This window comes from Vipera berus, assembly GCF_964194415.1.
Source record: "Vipera berus genome assembly, chromosome: 3".
Classification (NCBI taxonomy): Eukaryota; Metazoa; Chordata; class Lepidosauria; order Squamata; family Viperidae; genus Vipera; species Vipera berus.
The window spans coordinates 168,847,213-168,873,019 of NC_138204.1; the positions used below are offsets into that span (position 1 = coordinate 168,847,213).

Genomic DNA, 25,807 nt, shown 5'->3' on the forward strand with positions numbered 1-25,807 from the left:
ACTTAAAACCAGAGTCTATTTACTAGATAGTATCCACAGTTTAGAATGATCTGTAGTGAAGTATCAGTCTGTTATTTCCTTATGAATTAGTGAAAGCTTTCAAAGTACTGTTTATCAAGTCATAATATTATCTCACACAATCTTATGATGCGTATATTGATTCAGAGTTAACTTCTCTGTATGATTTTTTTGTTTCTTCTAGTCAGACCTTAAATGTGTCCAGGATTCAAAAGGAGGATCTTTCTATCGAGACCACTGTCCTGTGCTTGGTAAGTTAGAAGATACAGAATTCTGATACTTAAGTGTATAAAACTAAAGGGACATATGTGTGGGCAATTTAATAGGTGATTGATGACATTAATGACAGTGGTTTTAGGAAAAATGCCTGCTTACATAAGGAACCATAATTCTGGGAGGTAAATGCAATAAGTATTGTTTATTGGGATTCACAAATACAGTGATCGCTGGACAGGAATGCAGAAGAGCAAGGTTGCAAGGTCTCTGAAATGATATACAAGAATTAGAAAGGCAATGTATCATAATTTATATAGCCAGAATCTAACATCTGATAAGAATTTCTATTTCTTTAAAGTGTTCCAAGTCTGCCCTTTCTACTGATGCTGGTACCTCCAAACATACAGTGTCTGTTATTATGCCAATATTTTGATTTCTTTCATACCAAGGAAAAGAGAAGAACCTGATTATCTGCATCCTTCCCCTCCAGGTCATCAGGCAGCTTGTCGTCTTTCACTGTGGAATTCAGAATCTTTTACAGCAATCATGTATGCAAAGATAGAACATTATGTGCCCCCCCGAGAGCATTTTATTTAACATTTATCGTATTTTTGCAGACTATAATTGCGTAAGTTTGTTAAGTGGTAATAATATTTCCTGATTTCACTATTAGTTATGTAAGGCTGCTGTGTTTCTACATTACTGGGATTAGACTGCTAAAATAGCAATGTATCCTTTTATATGATTATGAATTATGTCTTTATTTATGGATGCAATTTCCAAAAGATGCATTCTCCTTATATTCTTAACTTTAGGAGAACAGAATGGCAACCGAAATCCTGGTGGTTTACAGATTGGTGATCTAGTGAACATTGATCTTGACTTAGAAATTGTTCAGTCATTGCAACATGGTCATGGAGGATGGACTGATGGGATGTTTGAAACCTTAACGACTACTGGCACGGTTTGTGGAATAGATGAAGATCATGACATTGTTGTACAATATCCAAGTGGGAATAGGTACGGTATATTTTTTTTATAAAGCAAATCATGCAAGTGTTTAATTAGTATTTTATATTTACTCTTGTGTCATGCAAGATCTCTAGATAAGAATGGAAATGCTAATTCATATTGATGAAATGACTTTCAAATAAATGCCATGGGCAACAGTAAAAGTGCTGACATTTGGCTAGCTTTGCTTTATATTCATTGTCCCTATGGTATTACGAGGAAATCATTCCACCAGTTAATAGCAGCTTAAGAAATCTATAGTCCATGAGTAATCTGCATTACTTTTTGTTATAAACACATCAAAATACTATAACAAATAAGAATGGGACACATTCGTTGTTTATTTCTTTTGATATGTTTCCATGCACAGATCCTATAATTCAAATAGAATTCTCAGAAATATAATAATATAGTACAGAAATATCTTTTTAGATTCTCCACTCTGCATTTTGTGTCATTTACCCATTTCTTGTGTCTTGCAAAAGAACTATAACTATCAACAGCATGTTCATTAGTTTTGCTTTATATACTGTATACAATAAGGCAGTGGTGGGATTCAGCCAGTTCGCACCAGTTCGGTAGAACTGGTAGCTAATTTTTTGTTGCCCAGGACCAGAATGGACTTCCTGGAAGCAGCATCCACACAGAGAACCGGTTGTTCTCATATTTGAATCCCACCATTGCAATAAGGATTATTTTCTATTTTTGTAAAACTTTGTCCATTTGCTGATTACCTTCACTGGAGAAGCATCTATTTAAAACATTTAGTTTATGACAGAGTAAAGTAAGGTTGGTTTTAGTCAAGAGCGCTACTTAAACTAACAGTTCCAATTGGAATAGTATTTTCATCCCTTTCCAAATATTTTTGTAAAGAAAACTACCCAACTCCCAAATTGTCTTTGTTTAGGAATATTAGATCTACTTCTGTTTCCTGCTACAGTCTAACGATGCTGATAGCTTGAGCCTGAAAATCTGTGCAGTTCCTTAACTTATAGGCATTGTACACAAAGACTTTTAAGAATACTGTCAGAAGCAGTATTCTTAACTTTTTGTACAGTTAATTCTCCTCCCTCTAGCCATAAACAAGTGTTTGTTGGGATCATACTACATAGAACAAGCAAACATTTTTCTAGACCCTTAGACAGTTTTTACTTGGAGTATTTAAAAATCAGATTTATGACTGCATTCTTAAAAATGAATATATGAGCAGTTTTTAATTTCAAATATAAGACTAAATTAAAAGGCATGCTGAATCACATCAAAGCGTTTCCAGCATCGTGATTTCAATATTGGCCAAATAGATGCCTGTGTGTTGTCTTATGTCATTGAATTATATAATTAATTCATTGTTGTATTTTTTCTTTAAAATTTTTCCCCCCATTTAGTTTTAAAGGATGACCCTGGTTTCCAGTATTGTGAGAAAAAGTGTGTTTTTTTTCTTTCTGACTTTCTTCACAACATATTACAGTAATTTGTTTAATTCCCACATTTCCAATGTTTCATCAAAGGGAAGATGGTTTAGTATTGTGGTCATGGAGTTGGAAGGTCCCATGTAGATCCTTGATTCCAATCTCTTGCTTCTGTTTAAACATATCCAGTGAAGAAAAGCCTATCACCCATCTGTTCAATTAGTCAAATTGCTCTCATTCAAAAAAAATGCTTTGACCTTTCTTTTCTGTGTACTTTGTGTACCATTTGGTATTGGCAGTCACATATTTTAAAATTATCTTAATTGTTGTTAGATGAGATGTGCAAAATGTTTTCAATAGGGACACTTTTTTAAGTTCAGACAATTGTTTCAGGTTTAAAACAATTCACTCTGAACTCATAGCAACTTTACCAGAAATGTTCCAAACTGAAACAGAGTAAGCTTAAAACAGCTCTGGTAAGGTCAACACAGATTGGTAAAATTTCTTTTTGAGTTGAAAAAGACTACATTGAATTCTGAAAATACCTCTAATACTTAACATGGCCACACATTGAGTCAGTGTTCTCTTACCTGTGTTTTACAGCTTAAAATTCCTTTGCCAGCCAGTCATTACAATCTAAGGTGCTATTTTATGTCTCTGTATGTTCGTATATAAAATTATGATGCTGTTTTTCCTTCTAGTTTATATTGAACTATATTTGCCATTTTAATTTCCATTCTCCAAGTTTGAAATACACTTAGACTTTGTTATTCAAGCCTTTGAGGTAAATTAGGTCAAGAAACAGACATTAGAGAGATTTCAGGAATGCTACTTTATTGTTATGGGTTATAATAACAGAATCAGAAAAACCTTTCAGTCCTATTTTAGTTTTATCTGTCAGTTCACCCTAACTGTGCAGTTAATAGTGCTTTGGAAGATTTATAAGACCAACCTTTTGAGAACTATCACATTCTTCTTTAGTAAGATTTGTTCTATTGATAATTCACCAGCGTATCAGCTGGTCTATTCAGAATAAGCCTTAAAGTAACTGGCTTGTAAACTACTGGATTGCCTTTAGATTACTTGATTAAAAAATATCTTTGATTATTCTCACTGCAGTTAATAATCAGTATCCTAAAAGCATTATTATTATAATTCAGAATCAAGCAATCAAACGGGGAGCAAAACTGAGCAACAGTAAACTATGCAGTTATGCTCTCATAAAACTAGAAAATCACTTGCCATAATAATATGTTATTTTTACTTTTTAGATGGACCTTTAACCCCGCTGTTCTTACTAAAGCCAATGTCGTTCGAAGTGGAGATGGTGTGCAAGGTGCTGAAGGTGGTACTTCACAATTTCAAGTGGGTGATCTTGTCCAAGTTTGTTATGACTTAGAAAGAATTAAGTTGCTTCAAAGGGGACATGGTGAATGGGCTGAAGCAATGCTTCCTGTAAGTTTACATAAATATATTTGTTGTTTTTTAATTTGAAATTAAAAATGTGCATAAGTTTATTTCAGGACTGAAATCCTTCAGTGAATGACAGTGAAATTTTAGAAAATTATGTAAATTATTTCCATTGGAGATAGGTTTCTCTTTTCGGATAAATCCTATTGATAATCAGGTATAAGGAATCAAAAGGGAGGAAATGACTTTCTGCTTGGATAGTTTATTCCAGCAGTTACCATTATGACACAAATAAGCAATAGTAATAAACTTGGAATGAAGTTTGATGTAAAAAATTAAGTCTACTTAGTTTCTAAGCATTGTTGAGTATTGAATATGAATATTATTGAATGTGAATTAAAGTTAGTCCTCAATTTGCAACCATTCATTTTGTGACTGCTCGAAGTTACAACGGTACTGAAAAAAGTGACTTATGACTGTTTTTCACACATACAACCATTGTAATATTCCCATGTTCATGTGATCAAAATTTGGATGCCTGGCAACTGGTTCTTATTTATAATGGTTTGCTGTGCCCCAGCATCATGTGATCACTTTTGCAACCTTCTGACAAGCAAAGTCAATGGGGAAGCCACATTCACTTAACAACCATGTTACTAATTTAACAACTATAATGATTCACTTAACAGCTGCGGCAAGAAAGGTTGTAAAATGGGACAAAATTCACTTAACAAATATCACAATTAGCAACATAAATTTGGGCTCAATTATGGTCATAGGTTGAAGATTATCTGTATAACATTCTCTCAACTATATCTTATTTTATCTTCTAGGATTAGACATTTGTACAATCTTAAAAATAAATTTCTAGTATCTTAAAAATGTGAAAATCATCCGTAGAAGATCGCTTAGCTAAAATGAGTTGGACTATTTGATTGCTGAATTTATTGAAAAATAATAAAAATATTTTACTGAAATCATAATAGAAATGAATTTATTTTTTTAGATAATGATTGATCTGCAGTTATTCATTATTAGATCAACATTCACAGAGCTTTATTGGAATATAGTATAACCCGGCTGTGTTGAATAACTTACGTCCGGTCTCCAACCTTCGCTTTCTTGCGAAGGTTGTTGAGAGTGTGGTGGCGCATCAGCTCCCTCTGGTCCTGGATGAAGCGGATTATCTAGACCCGTACCAATCGGGCTTCAGGCCCGGGTACAGCACGGAGACGGCATTGGTCGCGCTGGTGAATGATCTCTGGAGGGCTCGGGACAGGGGATATTCCTCTGTCCTAGTCCTATTAGACCTCTCAGCGGCTTTCGATACCATCGACCATGGTATCCTGCTGCGGCGTCTCAGGGGATTGGGAGTGGGAGGCACGGTTCTTCAGTGGTTCTCCTCCTATCTCCTGGGACGCTCGCAGTCGGTGTTGGCAGGGGGGCAGAGGTCGACCGCGAGGCCTCTCGTTTGTGGAGTCCCTCAGGGGTCGGTCCTCTCGCCTCTCCTGTTCAACATCTACATGAAACCGCTGGGTGAGATCATTCGTGGTTTTGGAGTTGGGTATCATCAGTATGCTGATGATACCCAACTTTTCATTTCGACCCCAAACCACCCCAGTGATGCCCTCGACGTGATGTCCCGGTGCCTGGAGGCGGTCCGGGTCTGGATGGGGAGGAACAGGCTTCGACTCAACCCTGACAAGACTGAGTGGCTGTGCGTACCGGCATCTCGGGATATTCAGGATATCCCACCCGTCACTATGGGGGGTGAGTTATTACCTCCTGTAGATAGGGCTCGCAACTTGGGAGTCCTCCTAGATTCACAGCTCTCCCTAGAAGACCATATAGTAGCTGTGACTAGGGGGGCCTTCGCCCAGGTTCGCCTGGTGCGCCAGTTGCGGCCCTATCTAGACCGGGATGCCTTACGTACGGTCACTCATGCGCTCGTGACCTCTCGTCTTGATTACTGCAACGCTCTCTACATGGGGCTACCCTTGAAGACCACTCGGAGGCTCCAACTGGTACAGAATGCAGCCGCGAGAGTTGTATTGGGAGTTTCCCGATACTCCCATGTCACACCTTTGCTCCGCGAGCTGCATTGGCTAACAGTTGTCTTCCGAGTGAGGTTCAAGGTGTTAGTAATGACCTACAAAGCCCTTCATGGCATGGGTCCGGAATACCTTGGGGAGCACCTGCAGCCGGCGTCAACTTCCCTCCGCCCAGTACGCTCCCACAGAGAGGGCCTCCTCAGGGTGCCACCGGTCAAAGAATGCCGACTGGTGGCCCCCAGGGGGAGGGCGTTCTCTGTGGGTGCACCGGATTTATGGAACCATCTTCCGGTCGAGCTCCGGATGGCGCCCGATCTCCGCTCCTTCCGGCGCGATCTTAAAACCCATCTCTTTAAACAAGCTGGCCTGGCCTGATGGGACGGGGTGGGATTTTTATAAATGGACTTCAATTTTTAATCTGTATTAATTTATTATGGGCATTGTTTAATCACGTTTTAATAATTTTTAATTTTTGTATCTAGTTTTTATGTATTGCCCTGTTCACCGCCCTGAGTCCTCCGGGAGAAGGGCGGTATATAAATTAAATTAATAAATAAATAAATAAAATAAAATGGTGACGTTATAAATAATATTAGATTTCTTTAATGTAGACCCTAGGTAAAGTTGGAAGGGTCCAGCAGATCTACTCGGATAGTGACTTAAAAGTAGAGGTTTGTGGAACGTCTTGGACATATAATCCCGCTGCTGTGTCAAAGGTAGCATCAGCAGGATCAGCCATAAGCAATGCATCTGGTGGTAAGTTAGAAGCTAACAAATACTACAGAAATTAAAATTTTGAAGTCTTACGTTGCTTAGTTTTAAAATTTTGTTGCTGTCTTTTAACAACACTTTTATTTAGAATAGTTCTAAAATACACAGTGTAACCTACTCTTGAATGTTTTTGTTAGATACATGAATTGTGATTTTATTTATTTATTTAATCAAGTTACATGACCTCCTGACTCATAAATTGCAACCTTGGTCAACTAACATATGGAACAAGAGGAACCAATGAACATAAAAAAACCACAAAACCACAGCACAGTACAACACATCTGAGTCTAATTGCAGTATGTTCTCGTTCCAAAACCAGTTTAACTGAAGGGCTTCAGAGAAAAAAATATTTTTACAGAAGGGTGACACATGCTGCCTTCTGTTCTTTGGGCTCCATCAATTTTTATTCAACAACTTTATTCCTATTGTAGTTGTTCAAATGATAAATTATTTTAGTTGGATTATTCTTACCTTTTGTTTGCTACTTTCATTTTTATTCCTCAGATTTCTGTAACTACTTCCCCCACTCCCCTAGCAATATTATATCATGGTTTGTTGCACAGTTAGCCAGATGTTCAGACTGGATTTGGCCTTTTTATCCACCTATTGAGTACTTCCCAAGGACTGGGATAAGCAAATACTAATGTTTGATATAACGTGTTAGAGGTGTTGTCACAGGTTGTAAGCTGTTCTGAGTAAAGCTGCCTTTTGCAATTGACTGGAGGTGAATTTGTCAATGCTGATGACGTTCAAGTGGTGTTTTAGAATTGCATTCAAGGTGTCTGTTACTATTGGTACTACCTTTGCTTTCTTTTGCCATAGTTATTCTATTTCTAATTGCAGGTCTTTGTATTTTGTTATCTTCTCCAGTTCTTTCTCTTCTCTTCTACTGTCTCCAGATACTGCTGTGTCCACTACACAGACTTTTTTGTCTTTTTTACCGACAGTTGTTAAGTCTGGGGTGTTATGTGGTAGGTCTATGTCTGTTTGAATTCTAATGTCCCAAAGCAATTTAGCTTCACTTTCTATGACTTTCTGTATTTTATGGTCCCACCAGTTCTAGCTTGCCTGCAAATGGTATTTCTTACAGATCTTCCAGTGAATCATTGTTGCTATTTTATTATGTCATTGTTTGTAGTCAGTCTGTGCAGTCTTCTTATAGTAGGTAACCAGGTGATCCATTGTTTCTTCAGCTTTTTGCAGAGTTGGCACTTGCTGTCTTCCCAGTTCTGGCTTTGTACACATTTGTTCTTAAGGCTTGGTCTTGGGCAGCAGAATTGGCTCCTCTGTCTCTTTTTTCAACTATTCTGCTCTCAGCCATTGCCAGGTGTTGTTATTATCTGCTTTGCCTGCTATTTTTTTTAATGAACTGGCTATGTAAATAATTCGTCTTTTTTCTATTCATTTGGTCTTTCTTGTAGTTTGGTCTCTCTAGAATTCATAAGCCTTCCTGGTATAACTTCAGTGCATCTTCTTCACTATCCTTCAGATATTCTTCCAATGCCCTTTTTTTCTTCTTCAACAACCTAATGTACTTGCAAGATCCCATGCTCACCTATTTAGCTTGGTAAATAGAATCTGGCAATATCACTACAAAGATGAAGAGTATGATTCATTGTCATTATTTTTTTGGTCTACCTATCTAGGGCCTTTAGTTCTGCTTGAGTCCAGTCCACTATTCCAGTTGTGTATCTAATGACCGGAATTGCCCAGGTGTTAATTGCCTTGATAGTATTTCCTCCACTGAATTTGGATTTTGGATCTTCTTCACTCTCTTGATGTATTCACCTCTAATCTTTTTCTGGACGTAGTGTGCTTGATGGTGTCAGCTTGAAGGATGCACAGATATTTGTAATAATCATCTTCACCCAGACTCTTTGTGTTATTTCCACACATCTTTGCTTTCTATTGCCACAGTTGTTCTATTTGTACTTGCACGTTTTTCTATTTTGTTATCTTTTGTTATCATGTTATCATCTTTCTGTAACAGGAAGAACTTTCTAACCTTCATTACTTAGCAGATGATAGATAACATTTAAGCTTGCACTTGGTAGTCTCATGGATATCTGCTCTACCATAATATTTCCATTGTAGGAAATGCTACTATGCAGTCATGATCTAGACAAGTAGCAAAATGTTAAAGCAATTTTAAATACTATCGCAATATTGATCAAGTTTGTTACATGTATATTACTTAAGTAAAAAAAATATTTTGTTCAAATGCAACTCTACATTCAGATACTATACACCTGGTACTATTAATTATTTCACTTAATATTCTCAGAGAGATTGTCCCAGTTGCTGAAGAAATTATTTGAAACTCAGGAATCTGGGGATCTTAATGAGGAGCTGGTTAAAGCAGCTGCTAATGGAGATGTAGCAAAAGTGGAAGATTTGCTTAAAAGACCTGATGTAGATGTGAGTATTTAATTATATTATTCCTAATAAGAGAAATTAAGAGTTTTTATCAATAATTAGAGGTTCTTGGAAAGATAAGACATTATTTAATCAAAATTAAGGTAGACTTTTCTTTCACAATCTTTACTGTTGCAAATAAGTTATTTATGCTTAAACATAGGAAAACCTACCTACATTAACATGTGGTTCATTGCTTTTCGAATGCTCTGTTTTGCTTCAAATGGTTCAAAAATATGCCTCTTAAGATGTTTACATTATAATGTTCTCTAAATAATTATTTTGGAGTGACATAAAGTTTGGAAAAACAATTATTTAATCCAATCTTCTCAAATTGCCCTCAAGTTGCCCCCCAGATAATTTTTTCCAATTCAGTTTTTTAAAACTAATATTTTAATAATGTGTTCGTGTCCTGCCTTTTCATAGTTACGGCAGCATGCATAAATCCAAAATAATAGATTAAGACAGGGGTGTCAAACTCAATTTCATTGAGGGTTGCATAAGCATTATTGTTGCCCTCAAAGGGCCAGATGGGCATGGCTAGGTGAGCGTGGTCGGCTTGACATCATTCACATCTAGGGGCAATTCTGGTGGCCAGGCAAGGCTGGGAGGGGGAATCTGGAGGTCTCCAGCAGAGGAAAGCGAGACTAGGGCGAGCACCAAAGCGTCATCCAACACAGGAGCCTTGTCACCCCCAAGGAGAGCGAGCATAACAGTAGCAGCCTCAAGGTAAGCATGGCTGGATGCCTGCTCAAGGAAATGGGGCTGGGCTGCTATGTCCTGGTGTCCTGGGAGCTTGTGGGCCAAGCTGGGCGCTTGCCCTTTGCTGCCCAGGGCTCTGGACAGCCCGGGGGGGACTGTTAACACTAACTGGGTGCCCGGATCCTCCTCTGGGTGGCTCTGTGCCCAGCTTCCTCTTTGCTTGGGCAGTGGCGTTTCATCAGCCCTATCTCCCAGAGTTCAGGATGCAGTCCTTCACGGGGTGGTTCGCATGTCACCGGGCGCCCGGCCATTCCAGGCTGCAGATCCACATCTGGCCTAACTGCCGCATTCCCCTCTCCAACCCTATCATGCAGCAGAGAGGTCAACCCAGAGCCAGTCCCTGCCAACGCTCAAGTCCTTCACTTCCATCTTCACCTGGCCCGTGGGAAAGAAATGGAAAGAGAAGGGAAGGGAGGGGAAGAGAAAGAGATGAGAATGGAAGGGAGGGAGGAAGGAGAGAAGAGGGAAGGAAAGGGAGAAAGGTGAGAAGGAGGACACCAAAGTGGCTCTCACTGCCCAGAAATGGCGTCTACTTTGGCAAAGAATCTGTGCCTGGGTCTGAAATGGAATGCAAAAACTGGGTGATTTGGAAAACTCCCCATTTGCAGAGTGAACAGATTAATTTAACTGCTCTGGGCCTTAACCCTTTTGCCTTCCATCACTTCTCACAACCCTTGGTAACTTTCTCATTGAATTCTCTGGTAATTCAGGTACATGATTTTTAAAATCCTGCCTATTTCTTTGAATCGAACCAGCATCCACAACACAGTGGAAATCTGTTAATTAAATGCCCACTCACCTGTTCAAAATATTAATTCAAAGCAGAAGTAGGGTCGTGGTGCAGGCAGCAGAGGGCAACTGCTGAGCCTGACCCTTGAGGCACCGAGACCCCACAGTTCAGTCCTGCCCAGCCCCACTTCCCCAAGGGGCTGCCCAGCTGCACTTACCTCATCCCCAAGACTGCTGCTGCAAGAGGCGAGGCAGAGGGAGGCGAGGCTGGGTGGGGCTAATGAGCTGCAGCTGCTGCCGGGCACCACCAGCCGCCACGCACTTGCCACTTCTTGTGCGCATGCCAGGCTGGGATGGGCCGGGGCCAAGGTGGGGGCTGGCCCCTCATGGTTTCCAGGGCGGCCCCGCAGGCCAGATCTAACCACATTGCGGGCTGGATCTGGCTCGCTGGCCTGACGTGTCTGATCTAAGATATGGTTCCTCCTTTATTATATTTAATAAATTAAAGATAGTTTGGAAAGACAATTGAGCAGATCTCTAAAGACAGTTTTACAATGTAAGTATATTGTCTATTTTAACTGTTTCTTCATGACATTAGACTGTTACTAATGAGCGTGGCTATATTCTTAATGTCTCATTTTAAACTGATTTGATTAACAATATATTTCAGGTGAATGGACAATGTGCTGGACACACCGCTATGCAAGCTGCAAGTCAAAATGGACATGTTGATATTTTGAAATTACTTCTGAAACAGAATGTGGATGTAGAAGCAGAGGTATCTGAAAGCTTAAATGTTTAACTTAGTGCTTAGTAAAACGTATTTGTCATATATTAGTTAAATATATGTATTATTTTAAAATATTAGTTAAATATTTTAAAACATAAAATTGCCTAATGTCATGGATTATTGTTTGTAAGATAACAATGTTTCTTTTATTGCTAGCTATGTAATTATTTAACTAGCTTATTGAATGGGTCCCTTTCATTTGATTTATATTTGGTAATAGCCAATGGTCTTATTTTAGGATTATTTAAGTATTTCATACTTTTAAAAAGAGAATCATTCACTTTTGTAAAATAAAATCAGGACAATAAAATGCAGGTATACTCACTCAACTAGTTAACCAATTAACTATGGTTAATTGAACCAATTTTGCTGAATTGAGATTAATAGATATTTTCCTAAGAAAGAGAAGAATTGACAGATTCTACTACCGCTGTACCATAGTTCTTTGCACTAGAAATTGAGTTATTGATTAGGGTGAAGGTTGCATCCAGGAAGTATCAGAAACTATTAACAGTTTATAAGTAAAGTTTCTCTCTTATAAATATCTGGCTATGACTTGTAACTAATAGTTAAAAGCAAAATAAGTTGCTAGGAGCTAGTGATGCAGTGGTTAGAATGCAGTATTGCAGCCTAATTCTGCCCACTGCCAAGAGTTCGATCCTGACTGGCTCAAGGTTGACTCAGCCTTCCATCCTTCCGAGGTTGGTAAAATGAGGACCCAGATTGTTGGGGGCAATATGCTGACTCTGCAAACCGCTTACAGAGTACAGTACTATTAAACGGTATATAAGTCTAAGTGCTATTGCTGTTTTACGTGTTAATTCTGTCTCAATGTGAAGTACAACTATACACACATCATCTACTATTGATGCTTGATATCATTGCATCCTTTTATTAACTATATACAATTTAAAAACCTCCCATTAAATTGTAGAACAAAACTATGCAGCTTGAATTTTAATTATTTAGGACAAAGATGGAGACAGGGCTGTTCATCATGCAGCCTTTGGTGATGAAGGAGCTGTGATAGAAGTTTTACATAGAGGCAGTGCAGATCTCAATGCTCGCAATAAGCGAAGACAGACACCACTTCATATTGCTGTGAATAAAGGTCATCTCCAAGTTGTGAAGACATTACTGGACTTTGGTTGCCATCCTAGTCTCCAGGTAATTTAACTTGCTTTAATTTAACTTTAAGTTATAATTTGGAGTGTAATATCAGAACATGGTAGTGTTCAGCTTTCTATCCTTCCTTTCAGGATATATGAAAACATTGAATATATTGAAGGTGATAGTAGATTGGGTGTGATGTGGATGAATAAACTTAAGAGCAGTGCTTTTGGTTTCTATAAAATCTAAGGAACAATTATCTTCTAAATGGAAATGTATTCCATTGTAAACAGGAATTTTTTTATGGTCCTTTATTTTTGTGAAATTGTTGGCTTGTTACTGTTATACCTGCCTTTGCTACCATCCAACATGGTGATGACTATTAATATAGATGTTTGTCAAAAGGGATTGGTGAAATTCATAAAAGGTCAGGCTGTCAGTAGTGACTTGGCTGTTCATTACCTCCTGAAATATGGACAGCATATTTCAAATAAAAGTTGCCAGGGATTAACAGGTATTGTCCACGTCTGTGAATTTCCCAAATTCATATGATAGGCCATTATGTGATACAGAATGCTCAACTACATGTGCTGCTGGCTAAATTCAGCAAAGCTCTTATTACATTCTTTCATCAAGATATTACTTTTTAATTAAACTTTGCTGGGTTTTCTTTTAGATAGATGGGGGGAGACAGTCTTTTAGTAATTTTGTCTAGTTAAAATGTCTAGTTCTATGGAAATGCATTGTGCTATATGTTAATTTGATTTTTTTTACATTGTTGGGATACTAAAGTGGCATTTTTCTTTCTAATCTAAAAGGTAGCATGAAGTGAACTTTCTCTGAAACTGCTGTCAAGACATTTTCTGTTTTCTTATTGCAATAGTTAGGGAGGGAGATAAATAAATTGATATAAATTGATCAATATTTATTTTTAGGATTCTGAGGGTGATACACCTCTTCATGATGCAATAAGTAAAAAGCGTGATGATATTTTAGCAGTCCTCCTGGAAGCTGGAGCAGATGTTACTATTACAAATAACAATGGATTTAATGCTCTTCATCATGCTGCATTAAGGGGAAATCCAAGGTATTGTAAAAGTTTACTGCTTTCTAATGTTTGATAAGCAAAGTGTTGTAGGAAAAATGTTAACGTTAATTCAGAAGAGTTTTAATATTGATTTTTCTATAGCTCAATAGTTGAAGTATTGAAATTATACAGTATTGTGAAACATAGAACCGATGTAGTGAGTATTTGAACAAATGTGGATTATACTAAATTTTCCACATAGTTAATTGTTTTGTGTGCAGTCAGGTGTTTGTTCTCATACAACTACAATCTGTAAAAGCACCATGAGGCAATCTAGAATTACATTTACTTCATTTTGCAAAGATTAAGACTATATAAAAGAATGTGAACGTGCATATATAAACTTAATGTGAAGCAGAATTATGACAACAAATACATGCCCACGTTCTGCCCCATCACCTTATTAACAAACTAAGAAGTGATGAATTTGAGGCATGCTGTTAAATTGTGCAAAGGAATGGGATAAAAGCTTGTGGAATAACAGTGCTGATATTATGATTAATATACATAGGTTACAAACCAAATATGCAAAGTCAAAGCCAACCGAATCAATATAATATTTTTCTTTTTCGGTTGTGATGTTAAAATTCAGAATCACCCATTGTAACTAATTATGGAGGATGTTTAAGCCCAATAAAGCAAAGTACTACCTGTAGCATCTTCACAGGATCTTTGACGTTTTGTTAAAATACTGTACTTATGCTGCAAGCTACGCCTCTTTGGGTATGTGACCAGAATTGCAATATATGAAAAAAGGAGCGGGGCTTTTATCTGATCTTCTCTCCCTTGTCGTTCCCACTCCCCAGCTCACACCACTGATTACAAAATGAATAATTAACAGAACTGTGAAAAGCCTTTAAAGAAGTGCTTCGTAACATGAGGACATGTATACAAAGCCCCTCTTTTCAAATTGCTAAAGCATGCTTGCAAAGCTTGTGCAGCTGCTCTTGACTATTTCCATATGTGTGGTCGTATGCTACCATTTGGATTTGCTTTTACCTCTTTCAAAGCAGCTGCATGAACCTTGTAAACCTTATGGCTTCTTTAATGATTTGTAAATAAGTGCTTCATATCGGCTTATGCATATTGTGAAGCCTGCCTTTTAAAGGCTTTGCCCAAGCCTTATTCTTAAGCTGTGGAATTTGCTGCCATCAGAGATGATGGCTGATTTAGTTTTAAAAATGGTAAGAGAAATTCATTGAAGTTAATTCCATCGGTGACTACTATTCTTATTGGCCATGGGCGTCAAACTCAACGTGTCATGTGACGTGTCACGATGTATTGTGACATTTTTGGCATTGCCGGAGTTGGGGTGGGCGTGGCCTCTGCTTGATGCAACCAGCCCGTGGGCCAGCAGTTTGACACCCCTGTTGTTGGCTGTTTGCTTCTTTTGGGATTGCAGCTGAGATAAAGATGCCCTTGACTCCTAATGAATTCATATAGTTGGTAACTAAAACAACAAAGCAAAATTGAATTGTGAGCATTTTCCTCTGGGATATTTTTTGATTTTCTAGACTAGCTTACAGCCCTGGTATTTTTTGCTGGTCTTTCATCCTTTCTTTTGAGCCTCCTTACTATTACTTACTGAAACAGAATCATAGGCAAATATATTAAATGTCACCTGCTGAGAAGCAACAACAGTATAGGAGTATCGCTGTCCTATCCATGTTTGATCTAATGCAGCTGGCTGGTCACTCTACACAGTCGAACAAAGAGTGCTGAACTGGACAGGTCATTGGCCCAATTCACTAGCACTCTTCTTGTGCCTGTGAAGCACATTATAATATGATAGATTTTCTGATTTCAGCCACAGATTCATTTAGATCTGACTACTTTTTAAAAAGCTTAATTTTCAACCAGTTTATGATAATCCTAATCTTGTAATTAAGTTTAAAAGCTGTGATTTATTTCATGACTAGCTGGTATGCCAGTGTAACTAAAATTGCTCTTGCCCAAAAGGGAATTGAAATGAATGTATAAAGAGAGCCGTTGGCTGAATTTTTTAAATAATATTCTGTAATCAATAACTATTCATTTAGAAATTCTGTCCATGTTTCTCTCCTAATTGACTAATATATACTGAAAGTTTGTACAGTACCTGAATTAAGATGATAGCAATGAATGGTATTCAGATCCAAAGTGACAAAGGTTTATTGGATTTAACATGGACAGGTCTGTTGTACCTGTCAGTAGCATATTTTGGGCATGCTTCAAGACAAGAAAAGACCCAACTTTTAAAATGCCACTGAAAGAGTCAGTGAGGTGATCATGCCAAATTTAAAACACCTTTTTCGTTTTGAATCTTGAGTACTGTGCGCTACCAGAAGAATATGTGCCTGTTCACAGAATGGCATTACATTTTAATATCACCTTAAGTTAATATCACCTTAATAAATCTATTAGAAGCCATAGTTAACAATATGTGATTTGCAGTGTCTGAAAATGCTGTGCATTGTTGTTTGGATGATATACTTAATCTTTGGCAAACCATGGGCCATTGCTTTGGCTAGTATATTTGCCACTTAATCATTCTGTAATAGTTAATGTGAATGTTGTTAACGATGTAATGCTAGTAGTCATGAAGACTGAGGTTCTGTATCTGGATGAAAAAATGTCTTGCACAGATCCCTCAATTATGAAAGTAAGTAGTAGAATCAATGGGGTCTGTATCTATTTGGCAACACGTCTTTTTAGATGGAGTTAGCATATTAATTCAAAACTGGCCTTCAGAACTTGGGTTGAAAACTACAAAGTAGTAAATGGGAAAATACATTATCCAGCAGTAATTTACTGAAGTCTTGTGATTTAATGGTATTTTTATTTGGACTGTAGCTTAATTTATGTTTTAGGACAGACAGTGTTAATTTAATGGAAAAAGAAAAGATGTTGCATACATTTTTGTCACCCTATTTGTTGTTGCTACTAATTTAATTATTTTGTTCATATGCAAGAGTGAAGAATCAGCTTTAACTGTATCTTGAGCTTCTGTAGAAGATAGAAACATTGTCTGTGAGATCCCATCTGTGTGTCATAATGGATAAGATCCAAAGTCTAACCAAAAATACCAAAAATGTACAGTTAAAACATAAATATAATTCTCATAACTAATTTCATTCTGTATCTGTTATTTTTAGACAAATTGTATTTAAATCTGAAGATTTCTTAAGCTACTATAGCTAATAAAGGTAAAGGTAAAGGTTCCCCCGCACATGCGTGCTAGTCGTTTCCGACTCTAGGGGCCGGTGCTCATCTCCGTTTCAAAGCCGAAGAGCTAATAGGGAATGATAAATTTGTCCCTTTTAAAAACTTCCAGTTAGTGATCACTATCTCATATTTTACTTTTTTACATTACTAAAGTAGACTAGCTGTTTCAACAGAGTAAGATGGTACTAGACTTTATGGCAGGCACAGCAATAAATATTGATTCTACAAACAACCCCATAGACTCATAAATACAACATTGCAAGATGAACTGCTTTCTTGCAGAAAGATAAAGGCCACATGTGTGGAGAAAATCTATAAACTACAGAACATAGATCTCCTCTTCCTCCCCCTCCCCCTCTTCTCCTCCATTTAAATTCTAGGCTTTTCTTCTGCTTTTTTGCATCTGGAGAAATTTGAACATCTTCCTGTACTTGAGATTGTGAAACATCATTCATTGTTTACATAATTGTTTTATCCAACCTGAGAATTGCCGGTTCTTGTTATAGCATGGAAATGAATTTCTAGGAAAGCAAATGTGCATTCATGAGCCTAGCACTGGAAGATTCAAGTTTCAAATACATAAATTGCTTTTATTGCAAAATATGCTGCTCTAATAAAGATTAACTACTGCAGTTTTTATTAATCCAACTATCTTAATATGTCAGGTTCAGGGTTTAAGTTCTTGGTCTCTTTTTCCCCCCTTATGTGGTAAAATACTTTTTCTGCCTTCTCTGAGAGTACCTATACAATGTTTTGATACAATGTTATTTTTTTTTATATTTCTGCCCTTGGCAGCTTCAGCCATTACAGATAGTCACCTTAGCGGTGAATACTGGAGTGAATGTGGACCAACAGCAGTCTCGTTAGGTCTTCCTTCTGTGTTCCAGGTTATTTCCTCTGTTGATAGCAAAACTGTTCATGCCATACCTGCTGTCTAATTAGTTCCAAAATTCTTAAAGTTCAGGTAAAGGATAATGATCCATCACCAGTGCCGAAATTACATTAACTTCTGGTCTAGTCAGGTCAGAATGCACAAGAGAAGGAGACTTCACAGAGTAAAATTCCCGCAGTACATGCTTGATTTCTAATGCATACCTTTTCTTTTGGAAGCATAGTATCTAAGAATTCAGCTATGCAAGATCAAACCAATGTATTATTTGGATGGATGATGGCTGGGAAATAGTTGTACTATAGGCTACAGTGGGAAGTCCAAACTGGAAGAAAGTAATGGCGAACCACTTCAGTATTCTTGCCAAGAAAACCAAAGGAATGCATCTATAAACTCAGGAATCAAACTTGTCTTGAAAAAAAAAGAAAAGAAACAAAGTTAAGTTAACCTTCCCAGAATAGGTTCTGATAGTCGGTTTTGTATAGGCTTTCCCTCTTTAATATCCCTATTATGTAAAAAAACAGTTGATAAAACCACTAGTCCTGTAGTGATCAATACACAGCTACAGCTGGTTGAAGGGGACCAAATCCATTAAACATGTGATTTGATTCCATTTTACCAGCTTAAGCAAAGCATTGAAAACCTAGTTCTGTCGTCAAGCCTGGGACCCCAATTGTATGGTGAGCCAGTTTCATGATTATGATGAAGGTGTGATGTCATGAATGTTCTCTGCTGCTATTTTTTGTTATTTATGTTGTTTCCAATTTCAGTTATACTTCTTTTTTATTCTGGTTTTATTCCTATTTTAGCTGTTAGATGCTCCGAACCATCTATAGGAGATGGTTGTCCATATACATTTATTAAATAAATAAATTGAAGTTTAGGAAGCGTGCAGCTGTTTCTCCATTAAATAAATATCAGATATAGGGAATCATATCTAAGCCATCAAAGAAAACAGTTATGGTTTGTAATAATTCTCCTTAAGTTACTTGTGTTTCTTGGGTGAGAATGTGAATATACTTTTACAGAAGTTTACTGAAAATAATTAGAGAACAGTTTCATAAGGTTTTTATAATTGTTCCCAAGTATAACTCTGGTTAATATTTCCAAGATGAGTTTTATTTTAAAAGACTTTAGCAATGCTAAATTGGGGTAAGATTAATTTGGGCTGTAATAATGCATAAATTATATGAAAAATGTTATTGAAATATAGATTTCTCTAAATATACAGTACATTTATGCTTAGGGTTTAATAGAAATTTATCATATATAAGACCTGAACATTTAAAACTCTTTTTGTCAGTAATATGGGACTGGAGTGGTCCAGCTGTTCAAGTATTGTTTTATATGGCAGCAGTTTTTATGTACTGGCTATATCAGGGCAAAAAGTGACCATGGAAAGAAGTATAGCAGCATTTGATAATGTCAGCATCTGTTATCCTTGTCAGTCAAATGGTTGAGATGTCTGAATTACAACTGTGTCAGCAGATGTCCAGAGTTCGGTTTGTACTTAGAATTCAGCAGCTGACATAAATAAGGGAGGTGACATTTTAGCATGACTGATTATGTTCAAAGAAGTATTAAGATTTGTTTTTTTTATAAAGCTGCATATATAATTGTATGTAAGGCTTGCTTTAGTGCTGGTGTATAATTATGTTTTAGGCAAAAGTATAAAGTACGTTATTCACTTTATAAACCATTTTTAAAATGTGACCCTTCAGAAGTTAATCTTTAATTTATTGCTCAGATGACTTATTATTAGAAATAAGCAGTGCTTCATAGAATTCGGTCAGGTTTGCCAACTTTGTTGCTAGTGAAAGCTGTTCTCTGATCATCAGTCTGTTGATTATAGAATAAAATGTGTTAATGACAATATCAGTATTTATTTCTGCTTTGCACATTTATTCAATGAATTCTAATTAATTGTGTAGTGAAGGTACAGAACAATTTATTTGCAGGAAAATTTTTAATTTCTGTTTAACAAATGTATTGTTAAATTCTTAAGAACTAAAGGGTATCATTTTTTTCTAGCAGAAAAAACCTGTATATGAATAAACAAGGTCTTAAGAGATGGCAGTTAGAAATTAAAATATGATGCTTAGGTGTCATATACTATAAAGTTTAATCCTACTTAGCCTACTTTGAATTTTCAGTCAGAAAACTATTGTATATTTTACATACTAACATCCTTTGTATATGACCAGTAAAATTTCTATGTAACTAATCATGAAGGATTAAAATAAATTGTTTTTTTTAAAATGAGATATTCTAAAAACAGGATTTACCTAAACAGTATTGATTTTCTTCTAAAGAATAATTAGGTTAATGTTAAACAATGGGAATTCTGGCCTTTTAGATGTTCAATTATTCTCTGAACAGAATTAAATAAAAATGTTCTACCTTAAAGAACATCTTAATTAATTTTGCAAATAGGAGTGATACCAAATCTGCCAAACGTAAGCTGATTTACTTTTGTCTGATGAAATTAACTCCTTCAAAATATAGACTTATTCTGACATACCGATTACTGATTTAAGTTGTTTGCTGCAACATTTTTTTAATCTTAGGCCAAAGCAAAGTAAAACAAAAAGGAACTATGTTAGAAAAAAGAAGATACAAAATTGTCTAATCCACACAGATTTCTAGCATATGTCCTGTTACCATCTGGCAAAAATTTTTACACTTTGAATATATAAAGGCAGGTGAAGATTGCCTTGGCAGTTACAGAATAATATTTCCCCTATCGAATGTAATTTATTTGTTAAATAAATATGATATATTCTGATTTAATTCTGATTAATTTATGTTTAATTTAATGAGGAACTTTATTTAATTCATTTTTTTCCAGCTGTAGTAATGGTTTCAAATAAGTGGGAAAGCCATGTGTTGCAAGCAATCTTGTCTTCTTTTTGAGGCTGTAATATCTGGCAGGCTAGCACTGCCAAATAGTAGCACAATTCCCCACAGACTTTTTTCATAAAATGAAATAAAATAGGGGCATTAAGCAGTCAGTAGGCTAATTATGTCCCTGAAAGATGCTAAAAGAGCAAAATCCTGGTCCTGCTTCAGCTCAATTGTTCAACTCATCATCTTGTACATCAACCCAATTAAATTCTGTTGACATGCTTGCAAATGGGAAAATTAAAGGCATGCAGTGATTTTAGGGTCCCAATTTGCATGTGCTACCTTAGTGCATATTATATTTAATTCTTTATCTGTCTTAAGACTTCGTATACATGAGAGCCAATTTGCTCTAGTGGTTAAGAAACCAAGCTAGAGCCCAAGTGAGTATGTGTCTAGTCCTGTCTTAGACATGAAAGTCAGCTGGGTAACCTTGAGTCAGTCACTGTCTAATCCACCTCACAGGGTGGTTGTGGGAAAAATACATCTTGCTGAAGATGTATTATCTGTGGTTGCCATCTTGATTTAGTTATAAAAAAACAATAAAGTCAGGGTAACAACACATAAAACATGCAAGGGTACATAATGCTCCCCCTCCCCAAGTGAGATAATGTCAAGAGGGGTAATGTTTGAGCAGCGTAACTGGGCTTTAAACATATTAATAAACTCTTGCACTGAATCTTCAGTGGAAACAAGGCAATTTTAGACACATGCAGTTGTGCCAAATGCAACAAAGCTGCCAGTGTGCAATAAATGCTTGGTGGATTGCTAATGGAAACATTAGGTAGAAAAACAGAAGTCTTTGCTGTAATATGTTCATTTTAACATGCATGAAAAGCCTTGTTTTTGAACCATATTTTATGTTCACAGGTTCATATTCTAAAATAATCTTGACTGATCCTTTTAATATTAATTTGGATGGTTATACAAGAGATCACTTATTGTGGTATTCAAAATTATGATCCAGAAATCATTCTGTAATTGTTTTATTTGTGTGCTGTTTCATTGTTTATTGTATTGTGTGTTTTTTATTTATGTTTTAAATGAGTAAAAGAATGATTGGACAATACTGTTAGTATCAGTGCCTTAAACAATTGCCCCATTATTTCCCCTCTCTTTCCAGTATGTTTGTCTATGCTGTTTGATCCTTTTATATATTATCTTATATATTATCTTCACTTAAAAAAATAATGACTTTCATGTGAAATGTGGTTTATTTTTCTTTTACTGGTTGTTCACTCCTGCCAAAAGTACATACTTCTTTACATTCCATAATATTGTATGTTCATATGGGTACATAAAGAAGTATGTGCTCTGGGCAGGTTTTCATAGCTGCTGGATAAAACTGAACAACTATTCGTCCCCTTTTAACCTAAAGTATAAAATAGTTGTTCCTGGTGAATTTTAAAAATACATTTTTGCTCTTGTTTCTTAGTATCTGGCCTTATTACTGAGAATTAAAGTCTTCCTGTATTTTACTTGTACAATAATTTAAAACACAAAAGGAATTGTTTTTGAAGATTCAGATACTTGTTAGGTTTCTGTTGCTTTTTATTGGTGTTAAACCTGACGAACAGCATGATTTCACTGAAGTTTGATTATACAAAATACCTTCATGAAATGGTAGTATGTATTCATGTATTCCACTCTGAGCTTGCATTATCATTGGTCTTCACCCGTATTTTATCATATTTATATTACTATCTGGTGAAGTAGAAAAAATTATCTATTTTGTAATGATGTATGCCTTTGGGAAGAATCTCAATTGCATTTTATAATTAATGAGAATATAGCTGAATAAATAGATGATTATATTCCAAGAAAGAAAATAAGTTGTAAATTGGCCTTTTGGCCTTTACTTTTAATTCAAAACAATGTGAGCTAGTTTCTGCAAAACGTTTTCCAATTAGAAAAGTTCGTATTAAAATATACTTGTTTCATGTCAAAGTCGTTGTAAGTTTACTAGCTCATATATTTTCACAGGTTTAGTTGGCTGATACTGTAGTTTATCTTTGTGTTCATATTAGTCATAAGACAGAAAAAACCCCAATATCAGGTTACAAAAAATTTGGATTTTTTTTAAAAAAAGAAATATGTAGCTAATGTAGCCAGTTGTTCAGTTTCTGCAGCTCAAGAGAAAAGCCTAGTGCAGCTGATAGAGAGCAAATCAGAGACTAGCAGTAGCTAGCACAATTCTACAAGAAGAAACAGCAATGCAGCAGAACAATTACAACTTGCTTGTTTCAAATTAAAATTATACTGCTCGTGCTCTAAAATAATATTTTTAATTTCTTAGTAAAAATACTTTATAACTAAATCATGCCTTATCATCCTACCCTTTTATGTAGAATGAAATGGATCCAGAATATAATGTAAAAGTAACAAAAGGGTAATGCATTACTGTAAAATTAATATTTTTTGAAATGCTAAAGTATTAGTAGTATAATACTTGAAATACAGTTGATAAGATTTCTTGTCCAACAGTATTAAGCTATGGTATTATTCAATCAAAACTGATTCTTTTTCCTTTTAACACTTTACATTAGAAATACTTGATATTTAAGAACGCTAGTAGTATCTTAACCTTCAATTGAAAGTAATACAACAAATGCACAAATTATTAAAAGATACATGCAGACTTGAATCCTTTAAATATGTGGAATAATTCAGGTCTTCTGATGCTCTTATTACCTGTAAGCTTATCATGCAGCATTTGCAGTTGGATGACCTAGAGAGAGACATCAGCAGCAGCCATCTCATCTTGAATGTTCCCTCTATCGCTGATTCAGCTCTTCATTATGTGGGAGGGGGGGAAGCAACGGAGAGGTGAAAATGAATACATATTTCCACTATAAAACAAGTATAATTAAAATATGAGTGCGTATCTTACAAGGTTTCTCTTGTGTTTTTTCCTAACCATTAAGGTGTTGTGCATAGAACTAAGTTTCTTGAACCTACAGGACAGAAAACAGAAATATCCAAGGCAGATGCTAGAAAAACCCAAAGAAGAATAATCTCATCTTGTTTAGATAATTGAAAATAATTCAAAAATGTTCATTAGATTGTAAAAAAAAAATCAGCGTACACCTTCATCCATCCCCCCCCCCTTCTGAAGCAAGTATTGTTTCTTTCTCCATAGATAAAGGACTTGGTTTCTTCACGCTTGAATTTTAGTTCCCAGACAGGTTGCTTGTAGTTATTTTTCATTTTTAGAGGTCAAACACTGCTTTTGAGGTCAGGATTTCCACATGCATGCTGTTTATCATGAATCCATTTGCTACTCAGGGCACTAGCAAAACTATTTCAGCTTTATAGGCAGCCAGGCATTTGAAACATCCACTCCCAGGCTGTCTTTTGCCTCTCTCTTCCCTGACCATATTTAGTCAACCTTTGCAAAAAATAGTATCTCAACTGTTGGTTGCTGTTCCAGGAACAGACGGTGCCCCTGTCTTTTATTCTGCCTATTGATTGCTCATCCTGCAGTTTTACTACTCGGACCCTATATGTGTGATATCAAATTAAATTGAGTTCTGTGTTTCAGCTTACGTTTTTCCTATTTTTTTTACTCATGTTCAAATTCTGTTTTCTCAGTCACTGTGTTTATTCTTCTAGAGATAAAAGCAAGATAGAAAAAATTTAGAATGAAGTAACATTTCAAAAACTTTAGAAACCTCTGTTTTGTGTAAAAATAATCAAACACAGTATGGAGTAAGGAAACGTTTTTAATAATCAGGATGGAAGAAACTGTTCTTAATTGACAATTGAAGTTTTAGCTTATAATTTGCATTTTATTTTAGAAAAGTACTTTATATTTTAGGAATATGAATATATATAAATGTGATTGTCTTTAAAAACAATTTTTTGAGTTTTTCTAATTTCATTTGTACATTAAATGTAGTTTGTGTTCTACCTGAACAAAATGTCAATAACAATAACAATTAGGGATATTCTGTAAAACATTCTACAAGTGTATAACTTTTCTCTGATTGCTCTTTTTGTGGAATGCTGATGATTGATAAGATACAGAGGTTAGTAGTCCATTGCTCATGAGAGAGTGTAAGTAATTGGATCCCTCTGTTAAGTATCTTTAAATAACCATCCAGAATGAATAGTTTATATCTAGATGTATCTCTAGATTTGTATTTTTTTTCATAAACCTACCTGACCGTACCTTGATAAATCTTATTTTTGTTGTTGTTGTTGTTAGTTGCGAAGTCGTGTCCAACCCATCGCGACCCTATGGACAACGTTCCTCCAAATCTTATTTAGCAATGTCCTTTTTTCCATTATTTAAATGGTTACTAGTGAAAGGATTTCTTTTATGGCACTCTGTATATGGAACGGATACATTGGGTAGTAGGTATAGGATTCTCCCCTCCCCACTGTGTTTATTAGTTCCATTAACTTTTTAAAAGACTATTTGATAGTTTTCCAAAACTTTCTAATGAATCTATTATGTGGGTTTTGATTATCTTAAATTACCTTGAAAAATGTTTTTGAGATAGGATATCAATATATTTAAATGGTAAACTACATCAGGGTTTTTTGGTCCTCAATTTTTCTAGGTCATATTATCAATGTGAAAAGATTTATATAGCTTCTGGCAAAAAAAGAGGAAGAGTTAAAAGCATTTGAAGTTTCCTTTTAAAAAGAATAGTTTTGAAGGGTAAATTAGGTTTTTAAGAGGGGAAGACTGGAAGATACACATTCCCCAAGCTACACAAAAATACACAGACATGCATACTTGTTACACAGACACCCCTCCCCCAAGCTACACAGAAGTACAACAACTCATATTACCACTGTGAATTCCCATACAAAATTCCATTCATATATAATTGGGGAAAGAAAGTATGTAATGTCAGCATGGTAGATTGAAGCACAGCAGGTGGTGTATGAACTGCATGAACATAATCCTCAAACATGAAGTAATGATATTTGAGGCAAGGGAGAAGAGTAAATAAATGTGAGATACAGTATAGTGTTGAAAATAAGAGACTTCCCTCCTATTTTCAAAGTATACCATTACTA

General features: G+C 36.0%; 1 protein-coding gene and 1 long non-coding RNA gene across 2 annotated transcripts in view; one reads left to right on the top strand and one right to left on the bottom strand.

The window, feature by feature from the left end:
• Positions 1–25,807, top strand: part of MIB1 (MIB E3 ubiquitin protein ligase 1) — a 51,203-nt gene that overhangs the window by 9,896 nt on the left and 15,500 nt on the right. Inside the window, exons 5-12 of the mRNA XM_081324986.1 lie at positions 203–269; positions 1,050–1,254; positions 3,926–4,109; positions 6,727–6,871; positions 9,174–9,307; positions 11,466–11,573; positions 12,555–12,752; positions 13,631–13,782. Coding sequence (XP_081181112.1) covers positions 203–269; positions 1,050–1,254; positions 3,926–4,109; positions 6,727–6,871; positions 9,174–9,307; positions 11,466–11,573; positions 12,555–12,752; positions 13,631–13,782 — 1,193 coding nt within the window. The remainder of the gene's footprint in view (positions 1–202; positions 270–1,049; positions 1,255–3,925; positions 4,110–6,726; positions 6,872–9,173; positions 9,308–11,465; positions 11,574–12,554; positions 12,753–13,630; positions 13,783–25,807) is intronic.
• LOC308666296 lies at positions 17,023–24,047 on the bottom strand. The gene is made up of 3 exons (XR_014026085.1): positions 23,667–24,047; positions 23,468–23,567; positions 17,023–18,286 (listed from the first exon to the last, which is right to left on the bottom strand). It is a non-coding gene; the product is annotated as an uncharacterized lncRNA (long non-coding RNA).